General features: G+C 30.9%; 1 protein-coding gene across 4 annotated transcripts in view; it reads left to right on the top strand.

Moving 5' to 3' along the window:
* Positions 1-14,011, top strand: part of LOC143233653 (calpain-7-like) — a 32,156-nt gene extending 18,145 nt beyond the window's left edge. For all 4 annotated transcript variants that reach the window (XM_076470110.1, XM_076470111.1, XM_076470112.1 and 1 more), the window contains exons 12-19: positions 1,104-1,248; positions 1,485-1,584; positions 2,514-2,643; positions 4,418-4,493; positions 5,172-5,380; positions 7,438-7,580; positions 10,305-10,397; positions 11,907-14,011. In XM_076470110.1, the coding sequence (XP_076326225.1) occupies positions 1,104-1,248; positions 1,485-1,584; positions 2,514-2,643; positions 4,418-4,493; positions 5,172-5,380; positions 7,438-7,580; positions 10,305-10,397; positions 11,907-12,051 (1,041 nt within the window). In that variant the 3' untranslated portion in view covers positions 12,052-14,011. The remainder of the gene's footprint in view (positions 1-1,103; positions 1,249-1,484; positions 1,585-2,513; positions 2,644-4,417; positions 4,494-5,171; positions 5,381-7,437; positions 7,581-10,304; positions 10,398-11,906) is intronic.
* The last annotated feature ends 120 nt before the right edge of the window (positions 14,012-14,131 follow it).

A 14,131-nucleotide genomic window follows, 5' to 3' on the forward strand; every position in this document is an offset into this window, starting at 1 on the left:
GAACTTATTTTGGGTGTAGATTTGTCATTGTGACTCTTGGTAGTATTATGGTGTGGAGTTGTTTTAGATGCAGATTTGTCATTATAAGGGTTGGGATATTATGGTGTGGATTTATTTTGAATGTAGATTTGTTAATGTAAGGTTTAGCAGAATTATGATGTGTATGTATTTTAGTTGTAGATTTATTATTGTAAGAGTTAGCAGTATTAGATGTGGACTTGTTTTGGACATAGATTTGTCATTGTAACTGTTAGCAGTATTATGGCCTTGGCTAATTATGACTTGACTGTACTGGATATTTGTTTCAGATCTCATAAACAGTACACTGCATAAATGTTGTATAAAATCATGCAAATACTACTGCGATGCCAGTTTTTATGAAGTTCTCTGAGGGATGACCATGCTTCTTCCAGTGTGATAATTCACCTTTCTCTATGATACATCCAGAATTTAAATACACAAGTCCAGAGTTCCAACATAAATCAGTTTAAACTTTTGTGAGGTAAACTTAAATATTTAGTCTGGGGGGTCTGAAGGCTCTCTACACATAGACTTGGAGCTGTTTTCCAAGAGGGTTGTATTCTGTTTAGCCAAGTGTATACCAATAACTGGTGGTACGTCCCGTGTTTTCCCTGTGGGATGGAGCCTATTCCACCATCTGTATACCAGTAACTGGTTATAAGCCCTTGAAACTAAGTCCAAACTGTGATTACTACCAAAGGTTCATCAACTCCCATTGAAGCTTTAGTGATGAACCACTGGATATTACTCTCTAGATGTTCTGTCTTAAAATTTTTTTCATAGAATGTTTGTGTGACTCTTTATAAGAGTACATATGTTTAAAATGGTGATACTGAAATGTTAATGTTTGGTAATCATCAACATATAAGATGTGTTAGCCACCATATATATACTAAATAAGGCATTTAATGTTTACCTCTTTATTTGAAATTTGAAAGAATATAGACTAAGACTAAATTACATGTAAGTAGAGCAATACAATTTGATGTATTTTGATAATAATAGAGCATAAGGTAATACCTTATAAATAACAACACTTTTCAGGAGCTGCAGGAACTTATTATTATGTCTTTGAATTTCAGGGCAAACAGCTGTTCCTTTTAAAGAATCCTTGGAGTCATGTCCGCTGGAAGGGCAACTTTTCTGAACTCGATACAAGAAACTGGACACCAAAACTACAAGAAGCTCTTAAGTATGATCCAAGAAATGCAAAGATGTTTGACAATGGTACAGATTTTGTTTGCTGACAATTTCATTTTTATGGATTACTGCTAATACAAAATGCTGTTATTTTACAAACTTATAAGTGATTTTGGCAGGCAGCAAGTAAACTGAAGTCAAGAGCAAACAGCTTAGGCAGTGTTTAAGAAGATTAAATGTGATTATGTATTATTTATGGTTTTTCTATATAACAGTTATAATTACAAGGTTTTTGTTATTTGTACTCTCTTTTATATTATCAGGTGTGTTCTGGATAGATTACGAGTCAATCTGTCGATTTTATGACATCATTTATCTGAACTGGAATCCAACACTCTTCAAGTACACATTTGCACTTCATCAGTAAGTCTTTTTTTATTTATGTTTTTTTATATATATAGCTCAACTCAACTAAAAAATAGATCTTTATTTATTTTTTCGTGATTTGCTACACATACATATAAGTATGACATATGTACTCGTTATAATGATTACAGAAACTCATCAGTACAGTGCACATACTAATCTGTATAATATTAAACTCATGTTTATTCTTTGTGAGACACAAACCACAGGTAATCATCTGTTTCCTACACATGATTTTACTAGAATTAGTTGTTTTTGCTGTTTGCTGCATGTGAGTGTGTTTAATTCATATACAACCCCTTTTTGCTACATGTGAACATGTCAGGTAAGTCTTCTGTTTGATAACTGTGAGTGTACTTGAACCAGATATATCTTCTGTTCAATTCATATGAGTGCTTGAACCAGTTTTCATCTTCTCAGTACTGTTATTCAATGGTATCTAAAGATATTGCTTTAAACAAGGCCTGTAACAGTATCAACTGAGACTTGTGTGCAAAGGGACTGACATAATTTTAAGATTTATCATATTACATTCAATTTTTCATCTCTTTGACTGAACATTTTATGTTTTTATAGGTTCTATATTTATTAAACATTAAAGATTTGAATGTTATAAATACTTTATCATATGATATAATAATAATGAAATTTTGTATTGTTTATTGTAAAAAATGATCTTGACTAACTGAAGTTTTGTATTTCATTTAAGTTCTTTAAAGTTTAACAAATAAATCTTATTGAAAGTCCAAAAGGAAGCATAGTTTGAAGGATTTGAGAAACTTGCTATTATAAAAAATGTTAATTAATATGTTAATATTTAATGGCATAGTATAGATCTGTATCTTTAGAATTAAGTGAGAAAGAAGGTATTATTTCGAATGTATCACTCTTACTTTACACACACAAATCTTAACATTATATACTAGAACTTGGAAAGCAGGAGCAGGCCCAGTTAAGGACTTGTACAATATAGGAGAAAATCCACAGTATAGCCTTGAGACTAAAGGTGGTGGCTGTGCTGTGTGGATCTTATTGACAAGGCACATTACTGATCGAGTAAGTTAGAAGATGAGATCATATAATCCGCTAGGGTAATAGTATGAATAGTTACTAGGTTTAATGTATTAATGTCTACCCAAACCTAAGTAGTTGTTGTTTATATGTGGAGTTTTTTCACATCTATTCCACTAATGTTTTATAGTGTATACTTTCATAATGTCAGAGTTTAATTTTCTGAGTTGTTTTATGACTGTAGTGAAATTGCTTTTTGTCTTTAAAGACAGTTTTTTTTATTCTTAAACTGGAATACATTTAATGACTATTTCAACCTTGATAAGAACAGTTTTTGTTTTATAAAATTATCAAAGTTTCCCAGAAGGTACCAACATTGGTTTTCACCAGTTATAATGAAGGTTTTTGTGCATTTTTTATATACCAGTACATTATAAATTAGTGTTTTTGCATACTAACCCATTGAATTTGTTTGTGTGTTTTAATGGGAAGTATTCAAAAACTATCGTAGAAGCTTGATTAAACTTTGTAAATAAACCAGATACTACCAAAAACTACTATAGAAACTGGGTTAAACTTTGTAAGCAAACAAGATACTAGACAAACACTACTGTAGAAATTTGATTAAAGTTTGTAGATAAACCAGATACTACCAAAAACTACTATAGAAACTTTGTTAAACTTTGTAAGCAAACAAGATACTAGACAAACACTACTGTAGAAATTTGATTAAAGTTTGTAGATAAACCAGATACTAACAAAAACTACTATAGAAACTGGGTTAAACTTTGTAAGCAAACAAGATACTAGACAAACACTACTGTAGAAATTTGATTAAAGTCTGTAGATAAACCAGATACTATGCAAATCTACTATATAAACTCTGTTAAACTTTGTACAGGTTTAGTCATTGGTGTAGGAGAAGGCATTTGAATACAAGTTTTAAAAATAATTTATTTTTATCTTTTAAATGCAGAACAAGCTCACACGTCGACTCAGTTAGTATAAAGTGATAAAAGGTCTGTCAGATTCTCTAACAACTTTAATATAGACAGGTTATGCCTTGTGTACAGGAACTGTAATTCAAAATGAACATATATAAAACTTAAATGTTCTTATATACATTTTGATTTGAATTAGTTTTGAAATTGTGTCTGAAATGCCTTTTCTTTATGCTAATAAAGATTGGAAGTTGGTTTGTTTTGAATTTTGTACAAATCTACCTGAGAGCTGTTTGCACTGTGAGTAAAAGTAGAGAGGCAAAAAAATGTTAGTTTTATTACACAAGTGCATGAAATTTTAACTACATTTAACATTACACGAATGATCATAACAGTACAAATTAAACTTGTCCAAATATTTCAACTAATCATACATGTGAAGCACATGCAGTTGTAGAAATTGATGAAATCCACTAATATAAGCACTTTCAGAACCACTGTGTTCTCAGAGTGACTGAGGACTTTGTGTCTTTCATTATCAGACTTTGTATCTAAATATTCTACTCAGTAGATATTAAATACAGGCTGAAGAGAACTGTTTATATTCACTGAAATGTGAACATTATAATTTTATTTGGACTTGTTGAATTAACAGAAATTCCATGTAAACCTTTATAAAACTGCTTATATTCTCTGAAATATAAACACAATAGTTTGTTATTTGAAGACTAATAAATGAAACAAGTATTGCTATTTGTTTCATATTCCATGTTCATTTTGGTAGAAATGTTTCTGAATTGTTTTCAGTTTACATTTAAAGATGCCTGTCTTCTACATTATCTATTCTTCAGGTTTGTTTACTTCTGTTTTTTTAACAGGATGACTTTGCAGACAACAAGGAGTATATCACTGTCTTGGTGTACAAGAATGAAGGAAAGAAGGTTTACTATCCATGTATGTGGCAGTATGTGTATCTGAACAGATAAAGTACCACATATAAACATCTAAAATAACTCTTGTGTTTCTCTTAATTATGCTAGTCCACCTTCTCCCCAGACACTTTTTTCTTTCCTTTTTACTGGACTTGAAGGGATATAGTGGTTAGCAGGTTTGGACTTTCAAGTTACTGTGTTGTCATTCATTTTTGTGTGTTGATTGTACCCTTGGTTAATTCTATCTGGATATTGAGAAATGAAGCAATTTGGTAACAACTTGTAATTCATCATGTTGTTACTTAAAGTTTGTGTTTTATGCTGTATGTTGAAGAAGCAAGTTTGTTTTTTATTACAATTTAGATTTTTATGGTTAAATAAACTACAGAGAAAACCTTTTGGTTCTTTCCACATCAATACTTAACTTTTGTATGACACATTTTACTCTGGGATTTGATTTTAAACAAGTAAACAAAATAAGTGAAGTAGTTGGCTAAAAGAGACACAGTTTTAAAAATTTGCATAATATTCTATGAGTTTTAATCCAGAAATAGCAACTTTGCTGTGTTTTCAGTAACAGAGTTGTAAGAAATGGTATATTTCACATTCAAGAAATATATCTGTTAAAGTTGTGATGTCAGTTTATTTTAAACTTTTATATATTTTGATTAATGTTAGGTTTGTATTTGCTTATTTTCAGATGACCCTGCTCCCTTTATAGATGGAGTTAGAATCAACAGCCCTCATTGCCTGTGTAAACTAATTATTCCACCATCAGGTCCTACTCGTTACACTTTGGTAGTGTCCCAGTATGAAAAAATGAATACTATACATTACACCCTTCGGGCTTACTCATCAGTTCCATTCCAGCTAAATAAAATCTCTAATCCTTTCAAATTTAAACAGGAGGTAAGGCAAGTTATTGAGAAAAACAAAATGCAAGTAAAATCAGAAGAACAAAACCTTTCGACATAGAAAATTAAAACTGTCATTTAGGTTGAAAGGAAACTGAGTTATATCTTTAAATTTCACCTCTGTTTGTTACTATTTTCTAAATTTTAAGTATATAGGCTTGAATATGAAAATTGTAATATTAATTTTTATTTTCTGGATAAACAGAAGCTTTTTAAACAGTCCAGGTGTTTTGAAGTAATTATTGGTTCTTTGTTTTGAGCATTTGTGCTAAGCTACAGAAAAGTTGATCTATATTCGCTATCTCTAGTTCTTAACTGATAGACTAGAGGGAAGGTAGCTATTTAAGAACATTCACCACATACCGTGGGATTACTGTAATCAAGTGGTGGGATCTGACCATCACTCTTATAACACACCAATATCCAAAAAGTGCTAAGGGAGATCTTGGGGTAATGGGATGCAAATCATGGACTGCCAGATTCACAACCTGACATGCTAACCACTAGGCCACACCCAGCCCAATAAATTATTAATTTTTCGTGCAATAAGTTTTGTTTGAGAATGAATTCAGAAAAGTCTTGTAGGTAAGTATAAAGATAAGAACCTGTACCCTGGCTTGTGGAATTTGTTACTCATTTACATCTTGTGGCCAACAGAATGCTTGATGTTATAGAAATAGTTTCATATAATTAAATTGTCAATTAAACTTTGTTGTTTTTTTACCAGATGAAATGAGAAATCAGGATTATTTTTGTAGCTGATTTTCTTCACTACCCTGATACTAAAACAACAGTTTAAGTAAAGGTATAAAACTATGTAGAATGTTCTTCTTTAGAGATTTACTGTTCAGTTAGTGATACCTGAAGAACACCATTGTCTGAAACTTTGCATTCATAGCAATAAATCTGTTAAGATGTATATATATTTGTAGATAACGCCTTGTTGTCTTTAACAGTTTGACCTACAATGTACTTCAGTTTAAGTGAAGGTAGCTCAATCTAAACTCTTTCAAATAAAGAAGATTAACATTTAAATCAAGAACCACATCTCAAGAAATAATTCCTAGTAAAACACGGACAGAGTTATTGTTTCAAGTGTACTACTGGTTGAAAAAAGAAAATTGGTTCAAGTTGTTTGTTTTATTTTTTATTCTTTCCATCAGTTTTGGTTGATTCATATTTTTTAACATTCTATCTTACTAAGTGCTTCATATTAGTAATTGATTTGAATACCATGGAATACACTATTGAATGAATGGAACTATAAACTAAAAGTATTTTAGTTGGCCCCTAACTTTTAATTATTACAGAATTTAGTTTCTCTTAAATGGTCAAATATTTTATAATCTGAACTATATGGATGTTTGAGTTAAATATAAGATTTTGTGTCTTATATTCTTATATAACCTTGTGGTGGTTCTGGGATGAATATCACTCTAAGACATTAACAGTTCTACCCTCACATCTGTTTTTATAGTGCAGGATGTCATAACCAGAAATTCATTGTTTTTATTAAACCAACCTGTTATTCATAGACATGCTCATTACTATGACATTGAGTTTCACCCCATAATATGGACCTCATGGCCCTTCTATAACATTATGGTGTAGTGGATACACTAAACCATTCAAGTCTAGTATATCTTATTGTGATACTACAACTTTTTCATGTCAAAAATATGTTGTTTTTTTAGGGATAAGGGCATTTTGAAATTGAAATCTGGATAGAAGCAACCCAGTTTTAGTTTTACAAATTTTCATTTAAAACAATAATGAAAAATACATTTGTAGAAAGTTCTGTAAAGTTGCCACAAAGGTGCTGTTTGTATATTTATCAGGATATATATATAAGAACAAGTGTAATATATTTATCAGTATATATATATATTATCCAGTTCTATTTATACAGAAAATATTCTTGAATTTGATTTTTTAAAACTTTATTCTGTTCAACATATTCTCTTACATTAGCTTTCACTTCTTTTATTTGTTGCATTGTTGTTGTTATAGTGTTTTTTTTAACAAAGTTTTTTTGTCTCTGTCTCTGCCTAGATAAAGAATGGTGAGTGGACAGAAGCCACTGCAGGTGGATGTGGAAATCACCCACTTACATACCCAATTAATCCCATATATCAGATTTCTCTTCAGTCTATTTCTGATGAAAACCAACTTCTCATAGACCTGAAGGGCCCAAAGTATGTCTTTATAAAATGTGGCTAGCTTAGTCTTTCATGTAATATCGCAAAGTTAACACCAAATTTCTGTTAACTAAATTTTGGATTTTATTAAAAAAATTTCTATTAAAAATCTACTTTATGATTCATGGTATAAAAATATGATGCAGAACAATACATCCAGCTTTCCACAAGGAAAGGTGAGATGTAACTTGTCTCTGAGTTTGTCTGTACATTTGAATCTGCATATAACACTTCATGTTAGTTGTTTGTTCATATGAAATTAATCAGTTAGCCTAAATATCTTTAATAAAAATGTAAAAGTTATCTTAGGATATTTATTCATGATTTGTACATCAAAAAGTTATGTTTTAGTTTTATGTTATATAGAGTAGGATAATTGAGTTTCTAGAAGTGGCAGATTAAAATGTCATCCTGGCATTGGGCATCATAACTGAAAAATGGTGATACTTTTGTTCAAAACTTGCTGCATATGTCTGAAATGTGAGGTAATTGTTATATTGGGTGTGACTGACAAGAGCAGCAGTATATTTAGGCTCTTAATAATAGCACGTTTCTGAGTTGTGATATCATTGTCAAGCTGTGTTTGGTGTGTTGGCACATTGTAGATAGTGTGAATATCTTTAGGTTAATGACTTTGGAAAACAAATGGGGTGTGGATTAATGTAGGGGAGTAAAACCCTTCAAGACCCTTGGGCTTAACAAATCAAGTATAGACTAAACATGTAATGCCTTACAGGGGATTCTCCACTTGCCCCTGATGAAGAAAAGTTCACCTTTTGAAAACATTTGGATTTGGTTTTTAATATCCCAAGGCTTTCAGTAGAAATGTATTTGTTCAAAACCTGCCAGAAAATTTTAAAATGTGAAACCATTGTTTGGCTATGTTGTGTATAACAGACAAATACAATCATAGTTTTAAGCTAAATATTGATAGAACAACAGTAATTTTAAGACAAACTGTATAGTGCAATGACATTTCAGATCTATGTTTGAATATCTTTGTTCGTGACAATAAGACAAACAAAAAACATTGAACTTAAGTTTCAGGAAAAAGAATATAAAACACAAAACCTGTTTGTCTGCATTACTGTATCACTCAGACTTGCACGTTTCTGTGTCATAGAAGTTGAGTTCTGTAATGTTAAAAATAGTCACATTTGATCCATTGTGTGTTTAAAGCTACACATTTTACAAGCTGATGTAAATTTGTTGAAACACTGATATTTTAAAATGAACTATTGTGTACAACTGACACATGAACTGTTGGGTATCTTTTCAAGTTCAACCTGCTGAAATGGTACTTTTCAACTAGTATGCTGTAGAACATAGGGGTGCCATAACATTTTAGCAAAATATTTCTATAACCTACCACCTCCTCCCCTTGGTTATATCACTGTTATCTATGCTGTAAAACGTTAGTGTTGCTGTGGAAAATTTAGACTGTGTAAAGGTGTCTGGAGAAAAAAAAAGGTAGAGACACTCTGCACTAATACATGAACCATTACAAAAATGTTCTGAACTTACACAAGAACAAGAAAAACTTTAATATTTTAATTTGTAAAAAAATTGTAAATTTAAACTTAAGTAGAATTGTTTTTCAAATTTAGGTTTAATTTGGTGTTGTTATCTCACAGATGGTTTAGTACGTAATATGAAAATGATTTTGATCATGCATATCTGCAAATAAGGTCAAGATGGAAATGCTTGTATCAGAACTATGTTTTGATATGAATTGGCATTTTGTAGACAGTGTGATTTAGAAGGTGGGAATATTTCTAGTTTAATGACTTTGGAAAACAAAGGGGTGTGGATTAATCTAGAAGATACCTGTAACAGGTGAGAGTCCACAAACACAAAGGTGAGTGGGAATAGCCATTCTGTATTCCAGAATTCCATTATTGCAACATAATGAAGAAGGACCTCCATCTTGAAAAGTGTCACAGTTGTGTATACAGTTTCCTTCAACAATGTATCCATATGTTTAAGAGCCTAATTCCAGAAACAACTGGTAATATTGTTGGGTGTAATCACATGGACTTCTGTGTGATCAGATGGTTGAAATTGGTATTGGAAAATTATCATTCTCATACACCAGATGGATTATGAATCTCATGTAACTGCAGAATGAAATGGGTATTTGTGGTTTTTAATATGAAGACCTTCTGGTAAAGTTGCCAGGCACAGTACGTGTATGAATTTCTTTGTGATCAAACTGTTTAAATGTGCACTGTGAAACCATTGTCTACCCAAACTAAATGGATTTTGGAAAACCTGCTGGTACATAAGGAATAACATGCTTTTAACATGACAACCTTAATAAGAGCATTTTGCAATAGAAACTATACCATAGGGTTATTGTTAAGATACACAACTATCAGGCAGAGCAGGATTTAAAATGACAAAGTGGATTGTAACAATGGGGTGAGGATGGAAAACCATTTTTCTATAGCATACACTCAACCTTCTTTTAACAACTTTGTAATAATTGTGACTGTAGTTATATGTAGAATGGAGAAATATATATGTATTTTTTATGTGGGCAGTGTGCTGTAAGGCTACACATAGTAACTGATTGAATGTATAAGTGTATTCTATATGTTGCAGTATGCTGTAGGATGTGGTAAGGCTAGATATAGTAACTGATTGAACATATAAGTATTCTCTGTGTTGCAGTATGCTGTAAGGTTTGACATAGTGACAAAATGAATATTTGTTTTATAGGCAGTATGCTGTAGGTTTTGACATTGTAACTGTAAGTGTTAACAACACTAATGCTTCTGGATATTTTCCCAAAAAGTCATCGGGAGCTTTTAGGTGAGTCTGTCCTTTATGTTTTTTGTTCTAATTATTTATTTGGCTGTTTTATTACTTTTAACTAATTATATATGATTACCTGTGAAAATACATCTTTGCTAATATTTTATAACGTTAAACTTTCATTGCAATATGATTACAAAAACTATTAAAGTTGAACTCGCATAACTGATTTTTTAAGCCTACGTAATAATACAGATGACACTTAATAACCAAGTTACTGGGATTACATTACACGACAATAAGAGACATCATAACAATACCTGAAATTTTATTGAATACTGACAAAGAGATAAGAGAACTTCTCAAACACACTACATCTTTTGTAGAATAAAACTCAGATTTATTAATGATATAAAACTATACCCAGAAATCGGTCAGGATTGTAGCTGGGTATTATGATATTAAGTACAGCTGTGCTTCTTTTAAATTTTTTTTAAATAAACATTGTAGATGGATTGCTTAGTTAAATAAATGTTTCATTCACACGAATAAAGTTCCAACTAATTGCTTCTCAGAATTTTCAGTGAATTCCATCACACTGCACGTATTATAGCTAAATATGTAGTATTTTATTAATTATTGTCAGTAATGTTGGGTTCAACAATACTTTTATGATATGCCACTTACCTTTGTAGTTTTTCAAGTGTTGTTAGGTTCAACAATGTTATTATCCCATGTTTGTTTATTGTAAACCTGGTAAATATTTTTCAAGTGATGTTTGTATTGTTGTTTAAACTTGATTGAAAAATAAGTTTATGTTAGTTTAAACACATATTATTCTGATGGATGAAAAACAGAAGAAACTTAAAATTAAACATGTATAATAATTTAAATATGTCAAAACAGTCCTTGGTGTGCTCTATGAATACTCAAATAAAAAACAGTCTTCGGTGTGCTCTATGAATACTCAAATAATATTGTTTTTATGAGTAATTATTTTATTTTGTTGGAATGAAAAATCTGGTTTTAGCCTCATTCATTGGGGTTGGTATGTATATTTCCTAAGGCACTGAGAAATAAATGTCCCAACCACAGTGAAGGGGTTATAGATGTATCTGCAACTTGAAACCATTTTGGCTTTTAGTGACTGACTTGTCAGTAACATTAGTGGTACATAGTATTTCCTGAACTGATACAGTGCTGTAGTGGTTGTAATTTTCTGTTATGCACATAGCATATTTAATATATGTGACAAGTTAATTTGTTTTTATAATATACTTCTAACTGTTGTGAAATATGAGTGTTAAAATATTTTAAAACTATAAAATATTCTTTTTTTTTGAGAAAGTAAAATTCTTGGAACATCATATGTGAATAATGAAAAGAATCTGAGGCTTAACTGTGAATGAAGTTTGTTATTTCTCACATCCACTAACAAAAGTGTCAAGACTCATTTCAATTTTTATGTCATTGGTTTCCTAGACTGATTTTAGAGTTGTTATTTGTGCATGTGTTTATAAACATAAACTAGTCCTATGTTAAAGCCTAAAATCTCTGTGTTTTTAGGTCAGGATTCAGCATCATGGAGCTACTGGATGTTCCATGTGGAGTATATAATATCATACCTTGTACTTTTCATCCTGGACAGAAGGGACCGTTTTTTCTGACTGTTCAAGCTTCCTGCCACATTAAGATATCTCGTTTGAGGTAACCCATACTCTCTGATGAAGGCATTACCCAAACTTGTACTGTTCTTCTGCCTTAGTTACCAGGAATATTGAATTTTAAACTTGTTACCATAAGGTAATGAATAATTATTCTCTGATCACGACATTACCCATACTTGTACAGTTCATCTGCCTTAGTTACCAGGAATATTGAGTTTTAAACTTGGTACCATAAGGTAATAAATAATTATTCTCTGATCAAGACATCACCCAAACTTGTACAGTTCTTCTGCCTAAGTTACCAGGAGCATTTAGTTTTAAACTTGTTACCATGGGATAATAAGTGTTTTGAAAGAGCGAAATAGTAGAATATTACATACATTTAGTTGGTGCCAATTCTGAATTTGTTCCCCACTGGTACAGCCAGTGGATTTACAATGCTAAAATCAGGGTGTCCCTCGGTGGACACAGCAGGTAGCCCAATGTGGCTTTGCTATAAGAAAGCACATATACAAACACACACAATTCTGAATTCCTTTCCAGTTAATATAGATTTAGAGAGAGGCTTTATAGATGAATATAATGTGTAGATGTGTAATGACATCTTAATTTAATGTGTACACTGGAATTATACCCTAGCTTGGTGTTCACTAAGGGGTGGAACTCCTTAGGATATATTCCATATTACGATATCCTAGTTGCCTGTCTAACATGATATAGTACATCTAATTACATAATTAGATTTAATAAAATATAAGTATATTAATCCTACCATAGAGTTATAGAATCTGAATGTTTTAATCATTGATAACATTTCTAAAATAAAGTCCTTAGTACGTGTGCTATCCAAACTGTTTGAATGATAACAGAAATGTTATTACAATTTTTACATAAGTAATAAAACCCTTAAAACATTACTGTGTATTTCATAAAATATGATAAGGGAGCTTGTTCAGTGGTTATTATTTATAATAGAAACAAAAAATTGTATGTATTTAATAACACCTTACAAAACTCTAATACGAATTGTTATGCTTTAAGGTTTAATATTTCAGCTTTGAGATAATTCAGTTATTGCTAAGTAAATACATCTAGTTGTTTATTTCACACACAGCATTGTGTGCTATACAGCTTTCTTTTATTGCCATGGCAACCAAATTAGTTGCTCAGAAATATGAATACAGTAATTGAAGATACCTAGGATTTGTAATTAACCCTAGTATATGTTTTTTTTTTTGATCTGACAAGGTTTTCTGTAATGTTATGATGTAACTAAATATATATTTGAGTTCATTATAATGTACATTAATTATAATATCTAACACAAAGGGGAAAAACCTATGCAAATGAAAATCCTATTTTCATTTAGAACTGTTTGTTTTTTGTTTAAACTTGCTTCGGGACCAAAACCTACAAAAATGAGAGGATTGGAATAAAAGTAAAATCTGCATGTGTGTGTATATATACACACACACACACACACACACACACACACACACAGACGTATATATACATTACTATAATTTGTATTGGTGAAATATATTTGAATGGACTGTAGCTGGCTGTCGTAGATACACAGATAAAGACAGAAGACTTCCAAAATTTCTACAACAGATAGTTACCATCCATTCAACTAAATTTAATCATAAGTTCTGTATTTTTATTATTAATAGTTTAAAATGTATCACTGTATTGATATTGATGTTAAAATAACCCTAGTGATAATGAACTGTCAAACAGTTCACAATAAAATGTCTGGAAAAAATAATACGATTTTGATATAATTAAAACTTTCAAGACTGTTGTGTTATGTTGATGTGAAAATAATTCTGGTTATAGGTTACATCCTGGTGGTAGTAAAATGTTCAGAAAAACTATTAATATGTTGACATGGCTAAAAATGTAAAGACTGTGGTTAGGCCTGATTTAACTTATTGTGAGTTTAAATATCAACTATTGTGTGTAAGAAAGTCAGTAATAAAGAAAAATTGGGAGAAAAAGAAATGGTTTTCTGATTAAAAGAACAGTGCAAGTGTCAGTGGATTAAAATAGTGAAATTGTAGGTAATTGTCTTTCTGAATTTTTATGTATTAAGTGATTTTGGAGTATCTCTTAAAAAAATAA

This window comes from Tachypleus tridentatus, chromosome 12, assembly GCF_004210375.1.
Source record: "Tachypleus tridentatus isolate NWPU-2018 chromosome 12, ASM421037v1, whole genome shotgun sequence".
Lineage (NCBI taxonomy): Eukaryota > Metazoa > Arthropoda > Merostomata > Xiphosura > Limulidae > Tachypleus > Tachypleus tridentatus.